Source organism: Gouania willdenowi, chromosome 4 (genome assembly GCF_900634775.1).
Source record: "Gouania willdenowi chromosome 4, fGouWil2.1, whole genome shotgun sequence".
Classification (NCBI taxonomy): domain Eukaryota; kingdom Metazoa; phylum Chordata; class Actinopteri; order Blenniiformes; family Gobiesocidae; genus Gouania; species Gouania willdenowi.
Genome location: NC_041047.1, coordinates 30,766,254 through 30,784,079, shown reverse-complemented (window position 1 = coordinate 30,784,079; position 17,826 = coordinate 30,766,254). Strand labels below are relative to the sequence as shown.

Here is a 17,826-nt window from a genome sequence, read left to right as displayed (position 1 = left end):
TTAAAATATCTCTTTTTCTCCTCATATTAATGACAGATAATGATTGTTTGTGTGGAAAGCCTGGTTTTATTAACTTCTTAAATTCAGAAATGATCAGCACATTAGTCATCATCATCTGTCATCAATATTAGACTTGTTATTTACTCTGTAGTGGATCAAACTGTGGCTTAATGTTGGACACAGTGTTAAAATAGTTGACCAGCGTGGACATCAGTCTGATGTCTGTCAGAGTTTCATTGTAACAAGCTGCAGCTGACGCGCTCACCTCGGGTGAACACAGCTGATAAGCACCGTGACGCAGCACACACTTTGTTGGACAGGGTTTGCCCTGCCTCATCTGACAACGCACATACACACCTTGACTGGCTTCATCACCTGGATTATTTTATTCAATATCCATCCAACGTCCCTTGGTCTGTTGTCGGGTGTCTTATGTTGCTCTAGCTTTATGTCCGGATTGTGACAGACAAAATGAGCAGTAATGTTTGTTGTGCTACACCCAATACGCTAATTCTCCAGAGCAAAGTTTAATACAGCTTTGGTCATGTCTAAATCCATAATTTTGATTTAAATCGCACAGTTGCAGGTTTAATCACAGTTGTTGGTTTTTCCGCCAAAGGGAAATCCCAAGCTGCTGCAAGTCTTCTTTGAGTTTGCACTCACACATTACCGCCACCCAGTAGTCGTCCATGAAAATGTGCAAAATACAAAAAAACCCCAAATTGATTCTGGGAAGCAGAATCCATTATTAAAATCGGCACCCAAAAAATAGCAGTAAAACGTAATTTTTTTTTATTATTTTTTTTTCACCCTTAAGGTACAGTTTAAAGTTGATATCTGGAGTTTCTGAGAAATCTATGTTTATGTATGATTCTTTTGAAATGCAAAAAAACACCTATGGTGTTCATTCATGTACCTTATTGTAAATAAGTCCCTCCTTCATCCTATAGAAATGGAAACTATCGCTGAGTGCACCCAGCCAATAGGCTTCAACTTCCTGTTTTTGAGACTGTCAATCAAAGTGAATGTGGAACTGTGCACGGAAACAAGGCTGCACGTCACAACAGCAAACAGGTAAATACATTTTTGGCTCTTTACCTGACCCATAGACCTATATATTGATGCAACCTTGTTATGTTCCGCCATGCGCATGCAGAGAAATAGAAGCGTGGCTTCTGGTAGAATTGGGAGAGGCAGTGGGAGGAAGTGGGTCTGTTTAGGGCAGGACATCGAGACGTTTCTCAGAAACTCCAGATAGCAGCTTTAAGGAGTGTCTGAGCACTGAGTATCTGTATAGTATACCTAACCTTGCAACTGATGATGGTCTGTTATTCCTGTTTGTCAGTTGGTCAGTTTCAGAGTTTGTTATCACAGAGTGGTACATTGCTAGATACTAGTACAGTGCCCGTCTGAAGCATGCATTCATGTGAAGCACAAGTAGAGCTGTCAATTATGGTCAAATGACTATGTGTTTGAAGGTTGGATGTACAAAGAGGTGTACATACTCTGTACTCTGTAGTGTTGTGATGGGGTATATTTGCGGGTGCAAAATAAAGTAGTGTGTGCAATTTCCTTGGTTTAATTTTATGGGACATGTGCATGATAAATGTGTTGTTTATTTTTACTCATTTTTATATATTTTTTGTTTGGTGTCTTTCTGTAAGGTATGTTTTTTTGGAGTCATTGTGTGTGTTTTTGTATCTTTTTGTACATTTTTTGTATAATAATTGTTTTTTGTTGCCATTGTAGTGTGATTCTGGAGTCATTTTGTGTAGAGCCGGGACAACGCATCAACGTAATCGATGACATCGACGCAAAAAATACGTCGACGCAAAATGTGCGCCGTCTGACCGAAACAAAGATGGCGGCGCCGGAGAATAACTAATGCGAGTGGCTCCCCACTGTCCACCTGTCAATATGGACTATAACGTTTAAAAGGAAAGTTTATTTTAATGCTACCTCTGACTCTGAATGCATTATTTTGTACTTTTATATTCTAACTTTAACTTTATTTTGGAATTTTGAGTTGAAAAGCAATGAACATATATTGCAATGTTCAGGAATTCATGTTTTTTTTTTTCATTTTAGATATGTAAATCAACATGTATGAATTACTTTTAGTCGAATCGAACTGGAAAAATGAATCGTGAGATTAATCGATGAATCAAAAAAAATATTTTGCTAGATTAATCGTTTAAAAAGTAATCATTTATCCCAGCCCTAATTTTGTGTATCTTTTTTAGTGTAGTTTTGTGCATTTCTGTTGTCATTTTGTGTTTACATATTTAGTTTTATGTATTTTGAGTAATTTTCATATTTTTGTTGTTGTTTGGTGTATTTTTCTGTAATTTATGTTTTTTGGAGTCATATGTATTTTTTAATTTTTTAATTGTCTTTTTGTGCATTTTTTGTGCAATTGTTTTTTGTTACCATTTTCTTGCCATTGTAGTGTGATTCTGGAGTCATTTTGCGTATTTTTGTATTTTTTTTTTGGCGTTCACTTTCATGTTTTTGTTCTGCTGTCGTTTTGTGTACTTTTTGTATAAATATTGTTTCGTTTTTAGTTTTATTTTACTCATTTAGTATATTTTTTATTATAAATACCCAAAAGTATTGTCTACATTTGGTCTTTTTTATTTAAACTAAACAAAAAGCATTGTTTATCTTTGAACCGAGTGGTCAGAGCTTAGCTTCCATGCGCGGCACCACAGAGAATCTGCAGTTTTCCAGATGGAGCATTGAACGGGTTGAGTTCAATACTGACTTTTTTGACTTTTTTTTTTCATCGGTAGATGATAGATTGGTAGATGGTAGATATGGACCTTGTTGCTTTTCAAATAAAATAGACCTCTGTCAGGTTCTGTTTGGGTTTAGCACTTTTGTTTTGAGTCTTTGTTTATTCTGTGTTCTAGTTTAACTCTTGTCTGTGTTTCAGGTATTCCTGCTTGTGGCTCCACCCCCCAGTGTTGTCTGTTTGCTTGGTTGGTGACTGATTAGCTCCGTCATGTTTCCACCCAGGTGTGGCCCATTCCCAATCAAGCTTCCCTCACTATTTAGCTGAGTGCTTGGACACAGTAAGACTGTGGGAACATTGTATGTTGTCTTCCCTCCTTGTGGCCTGCTGTGTTTTGCTCCCTGTACCTCCTGCCTCGTTGGATTTAAGTTACTTTTGTTTGGTAAATAAACATGGATTGGTTCAAGGAACGCTACTCCTACATTCTGCCTCCTTCTCTCTCTGCATTTGGATCCACACCGGACCGTGACAACCTCCCTTTAAAAAGTTTCTTCTCTTGCCAATACCTCACCCTCCCAATATGACAAAACAAGCTTGGAAAACCCAGTTGTTTAAAAAGCTAGATAAGTTTATATGAGGACATATTTCTAGTATATTGCATATATACTTAGTGTTAATCATTTGCAGAATGTATGTCTTTAAAATCATTTATAAAGAATCATGAAAATCTTACTTGAGATCTGCCTATCCTCACTTTGCTGCACGTGTCAGTGCAACGTGGTGTAAGACAATGTTAAACAGTGAGACTAATCTTTATACTTTGCCAGTGAAATTAATAAACATTAACTGAACAGTGATCACTCCATAGGTACCACAATAGGTACCAGTGGATTTCCATCTACAATGCCCCACACATCACTTTATTTGAGAGTCTTGAGTCAGTAAACAAAAAACATTAATTTTTAATATTAGGTCTCTATATTACAAGTGCAGCCTCGAAACAAATTGTTGAAATTAGACTGATGTGACGTGTTTATCTTCAATGTTGTTGACAAGCTAAACCCACCAACAATAAGCAACCAGATTTTCTTGGAAGGCGCTCCAATAATTCCGTATCATCTCTGCTTGGCTGCACTGATAACCTATCAAGTATCTTTTTTATATCCACCTACTATGACTGCTACATGGAGTCATGCACATATAATGGCTTTATTGCAGGCTATTTTGTTTATTTCACATTATAAACAACTTGCTTTGAGGCACCATGGTGACAGTTTAAGTAGATATATAACATTTTGTTGGAGCTTTTTCATAAGTTTTCTTGAATCCATCTATAAACATATAATTATACATTCAGCTTTGCAAATTCTAGTCAACGTTTGTTTGGGGAGTTCAATAAAAACAGTCTTGAAATGGCTCAGGGGCATTCTAGCAGAGGCTGTCACCCTTCATTAAAATTCATACAAAAAGATCAATGATATAATTGAGTGAGTGAAGGGTCTTTGTAGCGGATGGTTGCTAAACTATTGCCTTGGTTTGTTTTCTTTGAGCAATAAAACCAAACTGATTTCATTTGAAAGCACTCAAACTACAAATATCAGTGTGGTGGCATTTTTATCTATTATCTGCTCCCCATATCTACATTAATATTTACTCACCTTTGGAAAATGTTTAGGTTTTATCACTGCATTTGTTAGTCCTCTGGCAAAGCTGTAAAGAAAGGTTCTGTTTGAATTGTGAAACTATCTGTGTCCGTAATTGAAGGAAAAATATAGACAAAAGCTAAAGAATTAGAGATAAATTGTATTACACTTTACCTGAACTTCATTATCTAGCACTGAAAACACACTATTACCATGCTCGAGTTGGCTGTTGTTATCTCTGAAAAAGAGGAAAGAGGCCAGACTTTATGATATCTAACACACTGTGAGGAAAACCCAACCTCAGTGTTTGATTCTTTTTTCAGGACAAAATAAATTATTCATTTGACATACAGGTATAGGTGAATTACCAGTGAAAGCATTAATGTAATACTACAGCACTGTCACTAGGTCCTCCAGATGAGTATTAGTGCCTGTTAAGTAATAAAAGAAAACACCAAAGGGTGGAGTCTTGATCTTGAAGTTCATCAGTGTTTCTGGGACTCATAAATGCAGGAGGGGCAGAGTTCAGGTCCAGCTAGTGGTTCAAAGGTCAAAGGCTTTCACAAAACTGACATTCTGCTTTTAGTTAGTAGATAAGAAACACTTTTCTCAAATTAAATTAGAATAAAAAATACAGCTGCCTATCCTTCACAATAAAAATATTTTCACTTCTGTAAACTTTTGTTATTAGAGGCAGATTTGGTGGTTCATCTTTTTCTTCATGTTTTGATATCTTAACATCCGGTGACAGGCCAAATATTTGGTATATATTGGAAATATGACATAAAGGTGTGATAATGCTGATTTAATATTGATTAGTGAGGATTCAAGTATTTTTTTTACCTTTTTCTTTTCTTTTTTTTAAATATATATATTTTTTACCTTGTCTGCACATGCTGTCAAATGTCAGCACTACAAGAAGTGCAATCTGTTTAACACAGCAATGCATGTTTTGTTATTGCAATAATGGATTTTACTGCATAATTGTGACCATCACCAGCACTCCCTAGGAAAGTGTAAGAAATTAGTTTTTAAGGGGAGGAAAGGGGAAAGGGAACAGGGAGGAGAGAGTCGAGGTGGGAAATGGAAAAGGTGGGGAAGGGTTGATTATTTTAAAGTGAGATTGAGATGTGAAGTTGTAGTTGTGTATATTGAGCGTATTGTGTTGTGTAATCAGGCCAGTCTGATGACAAATGTGAAGCTTATGTATAATGGTTGTGGCTGTGGACAGAGGGAAGGAGTGAGTGGTTATACCTAACAAAGGTATTTGGGATCAACGTGATCAATGTGTTAGAATTTCTGAATTAATTCAAGATCGAGGCAAGAGTAATTACTTGAAGTTTTTTTTTTTTTTTTACATAAGGCTTTAATTAAGTGTTCCCTAAATGATGACACCTTTCCCTAAATGATGACACCTTTAATGCTATGTTGCCATTTTTTTGGGTTAGGTGGAGGGATGTAGTAGGATCAGGTAGGTAACAATACTAAATGGGTTTATTTTGTATTTGAATGTAAATAAGTACAGTGTTCAGTATCCACAATGATAAAAATCAGCCACATACAGTTTAAAAAAGCAATTATTTTATTTACAAATATTATAAAGTTTTAAATAGAGAAGAAAACATCTTGAAATGCTATTTTAGATAGGCCATAAGACATTTAAAGGTAAATGCCATTCACACAGTATAAAAATAGAGGAAAATAGATTTTTTTTAATACACCACCCACAGTGAAGTCAGGTAGTCATGGAGTATGCCCATGTTGTTGGAAAAAAAAAAAGCAAAAGAAACAAAACTTGAAACCAACACAACATGGTCAGAGAAAGCTTGTTCAATGTTTTGTGCAATACTTGTGTTAAACCTTTAAGCTCTACTCAGTGCTTAGTGTATCAACAGAGAACTGATGATGTACCTAATTATCCTTAATTCATTCAGAACTATTTCTAGATACAAACACAACATGGTAAAGGTTAAAAATGCGTTTGCTTAGTAACGCTGTTCATGTCTTCATCGTTGGTCATTGCTGGGTTATCGTACATTTCCAGACTCTTTTGGTCTCCCCCCTCAATCTTTTCATCTTCATTGCCTTTATTGCAGCAGTTGCAGCATTTGCAGCAGCAGCAGCAGTATTTGCCGCAGAAGCCCAACGATGTGGTCACCACAGAGTCCCAAGGTTCGAGAGAGTGTAGAGGGAGGGGCAAGAAGTCCCAGGTGCGGAGCCCTTTGGGCAGGTAGCGAGGACAGCGGCTCTGCATCACATTTACAACGATTGCAAAAATGACCACAACAATGACAGGCACGCCAACACCGACCAAGACTTGCCAACCTGCCACTGACAGGCCAAAAACAGTCAGGGGCAAAACCAAGAAGCACAAAATGAGGTAGATAGCAGCAAACCAGCGGTACTCAGCTGTCTTGTTGCCCAGCCCTCTAGCCAACCGGATAGGGATCCTTGTGAAGGGGATAGGGTACCACAGTAAGATGCCCATGATGTTGAAGAAAAAATGACAAAGTGCAATCTAGAAGAAAAACAGACGATCATTTTAGAACTACCGTAATATCTACTGTTTATAAGTGGCTAAAGCTAACAACAGGAATGAGCAGCATTCAGAATACAAAGCTGTTATAATGTCTCATTAGCTGCATGCATTTATTATCAAACAGACACAAACCACTGGAAAAGGCACCAATGTTTGAACACTCTCGCATTGACAAAAGTAAACTCAGCGTGTCCTCTGGGAGACCAGAGACCAATGATTGCTCCACCTTTGTTTTCAACTGCAAATAACTCTAGTTTCCATTATCAAAATTATCATCCTGTCCTGTTTCAGCAATACATAAGACCGGCAATATTAATCAGCTTTGTGGCTGATCACTATTGTTGTTACCTGCAAGGATTCGGCCAGTGTTTCTCCCGGACTAGCCATAGCAGCAAGTATAGCGGTAGTTGTTGTACCAATATTTGAGCCCAGGGTTAGAGGATACGCTCGTTCAAGGCTGATGACACCAATGCCTGGAAGAAAGAAGTTTACCCAGATCACGTTCCTGATGTAAGCTTAAATGAACTCAATTTTATCATCACTGAAGACTTACCAACAAGAGGAGTTATGGCTGAAGTGAAGACGGAGCTACTCTGCACAATAAAGGTCATCCCACCTCCCACCAAGATGGCAATATAGCCAGTAACCCAACCAAAGGGGAAGGGGAAATCTGCAGGAAAAGACAAAAAGCAAATAAAACACTAAATATTATTGTTTTGCTCAAACCTTTATTTTGCTGAATCCCAGTGGGATTTACTATCTGTTTTACAAGGGAGCCCTGCCAAGACGGCAGTAATACAGAGCTCAATAACAAAATCATCCTCCACAGTCATATAACAATAACAATTATGATGCGTTTACACTAAATTTTCATGTGCCGGAGCTTTCATGTCACACAGCAGGATTGTTACACCTGGAGGTGAGCCAGCAGCGACAGAATGGCTGTACCTGTGTTGCTCATCAAGCATCACCACAGATAGCTGGTGTGCTGACTATCAAACAGGCTGGTTAACATGCATGTTTAAGGTTTTCTCTTTGTGTTGTACCTGTGTTGAGCACCTTCTTGATGACCACAGCCACCTGTCCCTTTAGCATTGAGTTGAGGAGCTTGACAATGAGGATAAGACAGGTGCAGAGGCAGAACAAAGACAAGGCTAAGAGAATGAGCCCCACGGCGATATCTGGCAAGTTAGCGTTGACAAAAATGTGGGTGCCTACAAAGGATAGAGAAACAGGTTGAAAAAGCTGATAATTGATGGAATGTAGAACACATCTAGTTTATCTATATATTTTATGTAAAACAGGGTACAATTTTATTAAAGATTATTGAGGAAGAGTTCTGGACGTCTCTAACTCTCAGGTGGTTCTGTTTGACAGTGCATGAATAGACTCATTGAGCAGGTAGCCAAGGAGGGGGGGGGGTTTAGCCAACAACTCAAAGGCAGTCACTGTCCCAACATCAGTGGATCTGGATAAGGGAGGTGGTTGTTTCCAAGTGGTGGTGTAATGTTTCCTGAATCTTTAGAGGTTCAGGCATTTCACAAAGCTTTGTAAATGTTCACCTGTAACCTTAAACGGCCCATGGCCATGCTTACATTTCTGTTGGTAATCAGTCCACGTAGAGTTCTTTTCTAGCCACGTCTCATTCCCCATCTCCCAACACTCACCACCAGGAGGACAGCTTTCTACCGTCTCGTTCCAGAAAGTCTGAGTGAGGTATGAAAAAAATTCATACAAAAATACAATATTAATGCATTAGCCATAACAAAATAAGAGATGATCTTTTTGTTTTCCTACCGTGTTAACCTTTTTCTTGCACCATATTTTGATCAGACTCAAGTTTTTGGCTGCTGGGTCACCAGTGGCAATGGCAGAGATGACTGATTTGTCCAGCTACAAGTATTACCGCAGACATTAACAGTTACCGGTACTTCATCATTTATCATTTTCAGTTTTTCAATTTGCGTTTTCATCATTACCTGGATGATGGAATTTGTTAGAGGTTCTGTAATGACTTTGAGCAGGTCAGGAGCATTCTCTCCAGACTCGATTTGGAAAGAATCAATGATAAGGAGAGTCAATTTGTATAAAACACCAGTGGCGACCTCCAAAGGCAGAAGTATCAGCACAGACAGCCAGTTAAAGAAGTCGTGAACTGTAGCGCCGGCGAAGGCCCTGACAGTACAAGAACACTCTCCTTAGAACATCAGTCTGAATCTTCAGGTTAGATTACCGTCATTTATGCCACAAGCTTTTATTTACCTGCGAAACTCATTTCGGTCTCCTGCCTGCATCATGGCCACAATAGTGTTGGTAACGGACGTTCCAATATTGGCTCCCATGATGATCGGGACTGCAGACTGTACGTCAAGCACTAAAGAATACATTTGTGATTTATTAAAAACTCAATTTAGAGTAAGTAATTGATAGATATTTCACTATGAAACCAGTTGAGACTGCAAGTTGTTCAAGAATACCAAATGTATGATTATGTTTAACTTTAATTATATTCAGTTATTTCTTGTTGGTTGCTTAAAGCCAGCTTTAAACCATAGCAAGGTATCTATTGTGGGGTTTAGGACATTGACAATAGTAACAACTTAAGGCAGTCTGAATGCTTTCATGTGCCAGCACATGGACTGAGTGTGCTTACATCCAGAAGACACCATGCTGACCACAATAGAAGAGGATGTACTGGAGCTCTGCACCAGCACAGTGACTAACACTCCAATCACCAGCCCAGCCACAGGGTTAGCAAGCACAACATTGTCCTGGAAGATATCACCGGCAGCTTTGCCTGATCACAAACAGACAATTACTGTCAGAAAACGGCATTAACAAGCATTTGCTTTAGCCTGGCTCCAAAGCAGATTTACCTCCTACGAGCTGGAATGCAGAACTCAGAACATCCAGTGAGCAAATGAACAGGTAAAGGAGTCCGAGCAGCAGAAAGAACTTCACAATAGATGTCACCACCCTCAAGATCTTTCCCTTTGTGTCCAGCTCTGCAGAAGAAACACAAAATCACAAAGCAGTGAATCAGAGTCAAGTATTGTAAGAGAGTTTGCAGTTCCGGGAGTGGTTATTATGGCGAGCTGCTCACCTGACCACTTGACTCCAGTGTCTTTGAGCTCAGGCAGATCCCAGGGATCTGCTTCTGCCTCCTCATGTACCAGGTCCACAGTGGAGTAAGCTGGCAGGACGGTCGATTCTTTAGTGGATGCATTGTCATCTGATAGAAAGGAAAATGCAGAACAAAAAGAAAAAAAAAATGTTGTCACAATAGTTTTAGGAGATTCAGCATGTCCATAATAATAGTGTATTACCTAGAGAGGGGGTGGGATTAGACCCCAGTTGTGGTCTTGGAGCCATGACTGGAATAAACAAAACAACAGTCATTATTTCAGTTTCATTTAGAGCATACACTTGATCTCTACATTAACTTATATTTGAATACACTTTTTTTCATAGCTGTAGTGCAAAACAATACAACAGCTGATAATTTATTTTTAATTTATAACATCATGAATTCTCAGTATCAGATGAAATTTTTGGTTTAAAGTAAAAAAAAAGTAAACAAATGTAACTAACTCTTAATCAGTCAGTAGGTCAACACTACAGCCCATTAATCCTGTTAATAGCCCATGAGTTCTCCAGGGTTTTTCCCTCCTGAACAAATCTGTTATTTCTCCTCTGGTGGATTTAACCTGCGCGTGTTAAAGTGTTGGCGGTAAAGCTACGCACCTGCAGCGGGGCGCGCCTGTGTCCGGGGCGGGCGGAGAGAGAGGCTTCACCTGGATCACCTGTGGAGCTCCTTTATAGCAGAGCAGTGAAGTATGGAGGTCCAAAGGACAGACACACGTGCAGAGTACAAGTGTGTGTGTGTGTGCGTGCGTGCGCGTGCTGGAGAGGGGGAGAGATAGAGACAGAGAGAGAGAGACTGTGTGTGTGTGTGTGTGTGTGTGTGTGTGTGTGTGTGTGTGAGAGAGTACGTGTAAGGTCACGCTCGTGTGTATGAGTGTGATATACAGTATATAAAATAGAGGTGTCCCGATATAACTTTTTCCACTTCCGATACGATACCGATATTGCACCCTTGAGTATTGGCTGATACCGATATAAATCTGATACAATATCAGCAGGAATCATACATACTTTTATGACTTATTTTGTAGTGTGGAATGTGAGAAAAGGCTTGACCCAGTGATGTCACTCAAACAGAGAACAATAGTCAGCAACAGTAGGTATTAGGAAAAACTGATCATCCATTTATTATTAACCAATCGGTTACATTAATTTTAACCTTCAACATAAGATCTACAGTACTATACAATTGAATAAAAAAAAAAAATAATAATAATAATTATGAGACCCTGATAAATAAGCTAAATAAATCCAAACAAGTTATACTTTTAAAGTGCAAACAATAAAAGTTCACTTCAGTTATTTTCTACTGTCAGTATGAGGGCGGGGACAAAAACAACCAAAACAATATTGTCCACTGTCCACTGCTCACAGTTCAACAAAATAAACATACTCTAATAACAAGAGCAGAAAACAAATAATAAGTCTTTTAACTAAACTGCTGACTACCCTTACTACTCCTCCATCTCATGTGGAGATTTTGTTTTGATGGTCTGCTTATCGGAGCGCTTATATCAGAGATTTTAGATGTAGTCCAATAAAATCTGATATTTGTTTTCTGGCTGATATGGGACTGATATCCGATGTCAATATCGTATCAGGACACCCTAATATAAATATAATAATTTGGAAAAATAGGAATTTAAAAATATCTTAGCAGCTAGACTGGTGAAACAACCTTTTTGGCAGCTTTTCTGAACTTTTTTGTGAGGCAAGAAACGTTTTTTATGGGGAAATGTTTCCGGGGGGCGCTTATTCGGTGCACCGCCCGCCCCCCTCTCCACCTGGCTGCAATAAACACCGCCTATTTAATATTATTTAATCTTGCACTAAAGTCTAACATGATCTTTTTTTATATTTATTGCTTGATTGATCAAGCTATGTCACAGAAGTGATCTGTTCAGGGTTGAATGTTAAAATAATTAAGGGACATCCTGGATCTGTTTTTTTGCTCTTCTTTATCTTGTTATTGTATTATAGAAGTATAATACAATAGGTATCGGCCAGTTCTCAAAATCAAAGGACTTGGACTCAGACTCGGGGACAAACAAACCTGATCGGGACATCCCTAGTATTTAGTGTTTGTCACCTGTGCAGAGAAGAGGGAAATTTACACAATGGCTCTGTATTGCACACATAGACACAGTGAGTGTTTACAAAACGGTTCACAGACATGGAAAATGCCAAACCATGACTACTAACCTAATATTAAATACATTAAAAGAAAAAAAACAGTGATAAAAAAATCTAACAGGAGTCGAACTCTCAACCTAGTAGTAAGAGCTCTGTGCCACATGGCTGGCTACCTTCCTAATAATTGATCCCAAACTGTGACTAATGGTTGAGAATTATTGACTAAGCTGATTATATAATAATAGTCTTTAGTAGAAGCCATCAATGATTTTATGTGGAAAAATACCTTAAAAAAAAAAATTAATCAAATTGTTAACCAAAATAATGTGCAAACACACATTCCTCACATATGGACAGGTTTCAAGATCTGTAGAAGATGCACACATATTTACTGCTCACTGAGTTAATTTAAATTTAGCTGGAGAGATTAGATTAAGGCCTGCAGAAGCACAGCATATTTCATCTGAAATTTAGAGAGAAGTGGTGTTAATGAATAAACCTGAATCACGCAGCAGTTAACCGCTCCCAAACTGCAGTAAAGAAATCACTGCATGTTTAATGTTGTACTTATAAAATGGGTTCACTGGGTTGATGAAACAAGCTGTCACTGATTGTTACAATTTTTGTGGCAAATGATTGATATCAAAGTCTTGTTGGTGTTTTTGGACTATAGTATATATTCCAGTGATGCTCATTCTCCCTTTAAACAATGAACACCAGTCATGCTTAACAGAAACACTTCAGTGACAATAAATGATGCAGATATTGGTGAGGTATGCATGATTTGTTGATCACTCTGCCCTGCAGTGAACTGTATGACAACTGTAAATGCAGGTAGTGGCAAGGCCACCAAGTTCAGTAATAACACTGGAAGGGTCACCTGTCCAACTCGTGGGTGACAAGACGGACAATCAAAGATACAGACACACAAACAATGTCCTCTGTTCATTTTATGTAGACTCAGTGTAAACTCAAAGGGCCCGAATACATATTTTGAATTTGAAATAGAACAAAAAAAAAAATCCTTGTTTGTTTTTATTTACGTGCGGTCATAACGAACAGTGAAAAAGACAAACCCTGATGATTAAAACGTCTAATAAAACTATTTCGCCTCAGTGCCCTTCAGAGCAAAGATTGTGTGATAAACTGGCATTGTGTCCAAAGTGTAACCTGCAACGTGACCCAGACCAGCTGAGATCTTCTTTGGCCTGCAGTACCATTGATACACATATCAAAACTTCTGTTATCGTGTCATTTAAAATTTAAAAAAACATGGGAGCCAAGGGTACAGAAAGAAAATATTCCCCATGAACAAAAACATAATAAATTAAATTGGTTTAGCATGTCACTCATTCCACTCTTTTAAAATATAAATTGCTACCTATAGCTTTTTTTTCAGTGAAATAATTTTTTCAGGCTGGTGACATTCTTTATTGCTTTAAATCAGGGATTACATTTTTAGTTCAGGAAAAGTAGATACATTTTCCTCTCCATCTTTGGTTAATGATTCTTCCAGTTTTTGTTATCAAGAAATATTTATTTTTTTGAAAATCTTAATGATAAATCACAATTTTTCATTGATAAGGGGATTATTCAGAATACTATTGTCCATAGAGTTGTCCTGGTCTTGTTGTCCAGGCACACTGCCTTTTACTGGGAAAAAAATAGTCTGAGATCTGAGAATACACAGATGAGTGGTGTTAGTATAGTTTTGGCTGGTGGGATTTCTTTTCTCTCCATAAGCCCACAATACCCAATTCATTTATCAGCGTGTTAAGTTTTTGCATCTGGTTTCCCATTAGAAAAGTCTATTTTAAATTCAGTCGAATATTGAAGTTATTGAACTTAACATAAATGAAAGTGTTTCTGTGACTTCCTATGTAGGCGTCCACTAAGAAGGGGTACTAGGCTCAAAGGGTGATGCCGTCCTGCTGGGTCTGGTGGAGGAAGCCTTTATGATGGTACAATCGCAAAAGTAGAGTTAGGTGTAATGGTCCACAGAACTCAATCAACCTCAAACGTACCGTGATAAAGTTTAGTGAGTCTCTTGACCAGTTTATATTCATATAAAATTCAACTCCCGCCCTTTAGACCTTTACATTGATTATCAGTAGGTTTATTCATCCCAAAGTCCAGAAGTAGCAGAGTGACTAGAATATCCTTACAAGTACAAATAGAAAAGGTAGCTCGGGAACAATAAGCTTAAATCATGCTACTGCATCGACACTTGTGCCGTAACCGTACGTGCGCCTTTCAAAAATCCTGACTACGCTTCTTGGCGATGCGGACCGCAAGGGCTGTGATTGGTTCGCTCCAAACCTCACCCCTGGCCAATGCCTTCTCAAGTCAATACCATGTCAACTTTGTGTTGTTTCTACAATGGATTGAGTTGGATTGAGAGAGAACCAAGACAGACAAAAAAGACCAGCGTTTTTTAAATTTCCTTTCATGCAGCACCTCCAAACGCAGTCCAATCACGGACAAAAGGTGTGTGTTGTCTGTTATTAATGCTACTCGGCCACGTCTCTGTACCTACAGCGTGTGTGTTTGTGTGTTTCATTCACAGCAAACACTGATCGACTTGCTGCGGAGGCTGCCAGAGGAGCAGACATGACGTTATGTTTAAAGTCTATACAGCTCAATGCACTTTTATACTTTGCATGTTGCATATGTTTATATTGAAAAATAAAGCACAGGTTTTGAAACCATTGTTTAAATTTTTGTGTCCAACAATACACACATTGCATTTTCAATTGTAATTGAATCATAATAATTTGCTTCTCTTGCAAAGCGAATAATCTTCGCTGCCAAGTCTTGCAGAGAATTGTCTCTTTAGTTTTGGGGTTTAAAAACTTCACAATGATGGAGCGTGGGCGGAGCATTCTTTGGTGGCTTTGGTCCAATCTACAGCTCTGGGACTCTGACCCTCCCGGAAGAAAACTCTCTACGAATGTGACCATCAATGGTAATTCACTCCTAGCACCATCCAGCACACTGCAAATTCACACGTTTCATGGCTGCAGTGGCTCACTATGTCCACCAACTTGTCCTCTAGCTTAGTGTGTAGCCTTAGCATCTCTGACATGACATCCTTTGTATTCTAAATCCTTTCCACTGAAGTCTCAATTCGCCTCTCTGCTTTCTCCAGTCTGGCGTTAAGTTTCGAAACGTCTTGTCTTATTTTCTTGAACTGATCCTTGTTGTCCTGACGGAACCATTTCAGTTCTTGTAAAATCAGCTCTAAATACGCCATATCTCCACTGGTAGCTTGTCGCTCGTTAGCTTTAGCCCATACCAGCTCAGCTTGTTTCCTGTTTCCATTCTTACATTTGTGTATGGTGCAAGCCACTGGTGAGCATCTTTTTCCAGGGCCATAGACAGCTCTGTCTTTTTCTCTCAGTTTCCATTGTGTACCTCTATATTAGATTTGTCTAAAATTAAAATCTCAGGTTGGCGCTACAATACATGAGATGGACAAAGTACTGAACTTGATTACTTGAGTGAAAGTACAAATACTCCTTGAGAAAAACTACTTCAAAACAGGTAAAAGTAAGTAAATCAAAATATTACTTAAGTGAAAGTACTGAAATATTTGAATGATAATAAAAAGTAACTAATAACAATAATAACTAATAAAAAAAATTGAATAAAAGGTGCAGTTTAGAAAATACTGTTGCACAATCTGTGACATTTGTAGTAGGACAACTGAATAACACTGTATGTAGTCTCATTAACTACCATAATATTTTAATTTTGGTTTAGAAACCACTTCAAATCACAATTATTCACAGACTGTGGGCTGGAGAAGCAGCCGCCACCGACGCGCCGGGATTCCAGGGAGAGGAGGGCGGCGGCTCCCCCCCATTCCCTGGCCTTGCCACCGTTGTCGGTCCCCTTCGCAGCGCCAACCCTCGGCGGCTGCTCCTCCAGCCCATAGACTGTAGCCGCGAAGCGAGCCCAGCCTCACTTCGCACCCCAGCCCTGAGAGCCAATCCTTATCCCAAAGTTACGGATCTGACTTGCCGACTTCCCTTACTAAAGAATCCACATTTAACGGAACTATCGCAGCGATTATTGCACCAATAACCTTACACAAAACTACCATATTGTGCTCTTTTGCCTGTAAACAGAGGCTAACACGTTTCAGCTGCCCACAGCAATGGCGCCGGGTCAGGAAATGCCTGTAAGTTGTGATGTCATGTGGGAACTATATGTATATTCGAGCCTGTGGTCACGTGACTATCGTAAAATGAAATGTTCTCCAGGCATTCAGGTCACATGACCTGGTGAAAGACAGTCCATCGCCTCCAAACTTACATTGGTCAGTATTTCAAGAGGGAAGCCCCGGTCAGAGCATTGATACTGTCAAGAGCTGTATATTGGCCTGAGGAATCATTTAAAATAAATCATATTGCTAAATCTTATAGCTATAGTCAGACTTTATATTGCTAGCATTAAATTGCTGTTTTAATGATATGAATCACTTTTTGTTTCAAAAAACGGGCTGAGATTCGGCTAACGGATGCTCGGCTGCCAAAGCAATTGTTCAACAAACACAGCTATGAAAAGAGATGTGCCTCTATGTGGTTTACATCATGCACTGATGAGCATGATGTAGTAAATGTATGGTCGACCTAGGTCTACCCAGTGGAGGATCAACAGAAGTTGTGTTTGTATCAGAACTGCAGCAATAAAAAAAGTGTACGTACAGAAGAGAAAAAAGTAGTGAATAGTTAGTGATTGAATCCATACATACTTAGAGTCAAAGGTGTAATAATTTGTCTTTCAAATGTAGTGGAGTGAAAATAAAAAGTCGTATCCTCCCAATTAATACTTAAGTACAGATGCTCAAAATTAGTACTTGATTTAGCATATAAGTGAATTCTGTTTTTTTACTGTCCACCACTAATGATGTGTAACCTTTTCACTAGATATCTATCTTGTCTTTTTTTTTTTTTTTTTATAAAACTTTATGAAATTGCATTTTTGTGGCTTATATGATGAGTTGTTCTCTGCCAGGATAATAAGCATGTGTAGAAGAAAACTCCATTATATGTTAAATTTATTATAGTTCAGGGGTTACATTTGGTGCAGTTGGATTTAAAGTGAGCCAAATATTCTAATTATTTATTGATTTACTTGATTTTGACAACATAACAGAGCTCTAAAAAAGATGCACTAATAATTATTGAGGTAACCTGTTATATAAATATTCTACTGGCATGTACATGCAGAGCAACATTATCATTTCATTACTGAACAACCTTTCAACATAATACATAACTAATATTTACCCTGCTGAGTTTAGTAAATCATCTTTGTATTTTCAATACCTGGGCCAATAAATCATCAATTCCTTTTTATGAGGAGCAATTATTCACATATTTATTTTGCAGATAAAATAGATAAAAGACAGGTGGTGCACATAACTACTGGCTGATTATTGATTAGTTATGACCCCTGGCAATCTGTGCGTGTGCACGTGTGTGTGCGTGCATGTGTTGCTCAGAGGCGTAGCTTCTGTGCAGTTACGATAATTAAAGATTGGCTGTGATTGGTGTTTGATTGTCTCCACAGTCTCTGGCCTCGTCCTTGACCCTCCGCAGCGTGCAGAGGCAGATGAGTCGGCCTAA

General features: G+C 38.5%; 1 protein-coding gene across 1 annotated transcript; it reads right to left on the bottom strand.

Moving 5' to 3' along the window:
- Positions 1-5,936: 5,936 nt before the first annotated feature.
- On the bottom strand, positions 5,937-10,744 carry slc34a2b (solute carrier family 34 member 2b). The gene is made up of 13 exons (XM_028443600.1): positions 10,661-10,744; positions 10,243-10,290; positions 10,020-10,148; positions 9,793-9,921; positions 9,570-9,713; positions 9,179-9,290; positions 8,896-9,091; positions 8,714-8,809; positions 8,512-8,623; positions 7,963-8,130; positions 7,470-7,586; positions 7,265-7,389; positions 5,937-6,895 (listed from the first exon to the last, which is right to left on the bottom strand). Exons 2-13 carry the CDS (start codon positions 10,286-10,288, stop codon positions 6,347-6,349), a joined length of 1,923 nt encoding a protein of 640 aa, XP_028299401.1. The 5' UTR covers positions 10,289-10,290; positions 10,661-10,744; the 3' UTR covers positions 5,937-6,346.
- Positions 10,745-17,826: the final 7,082 nt, after the last annotated feature.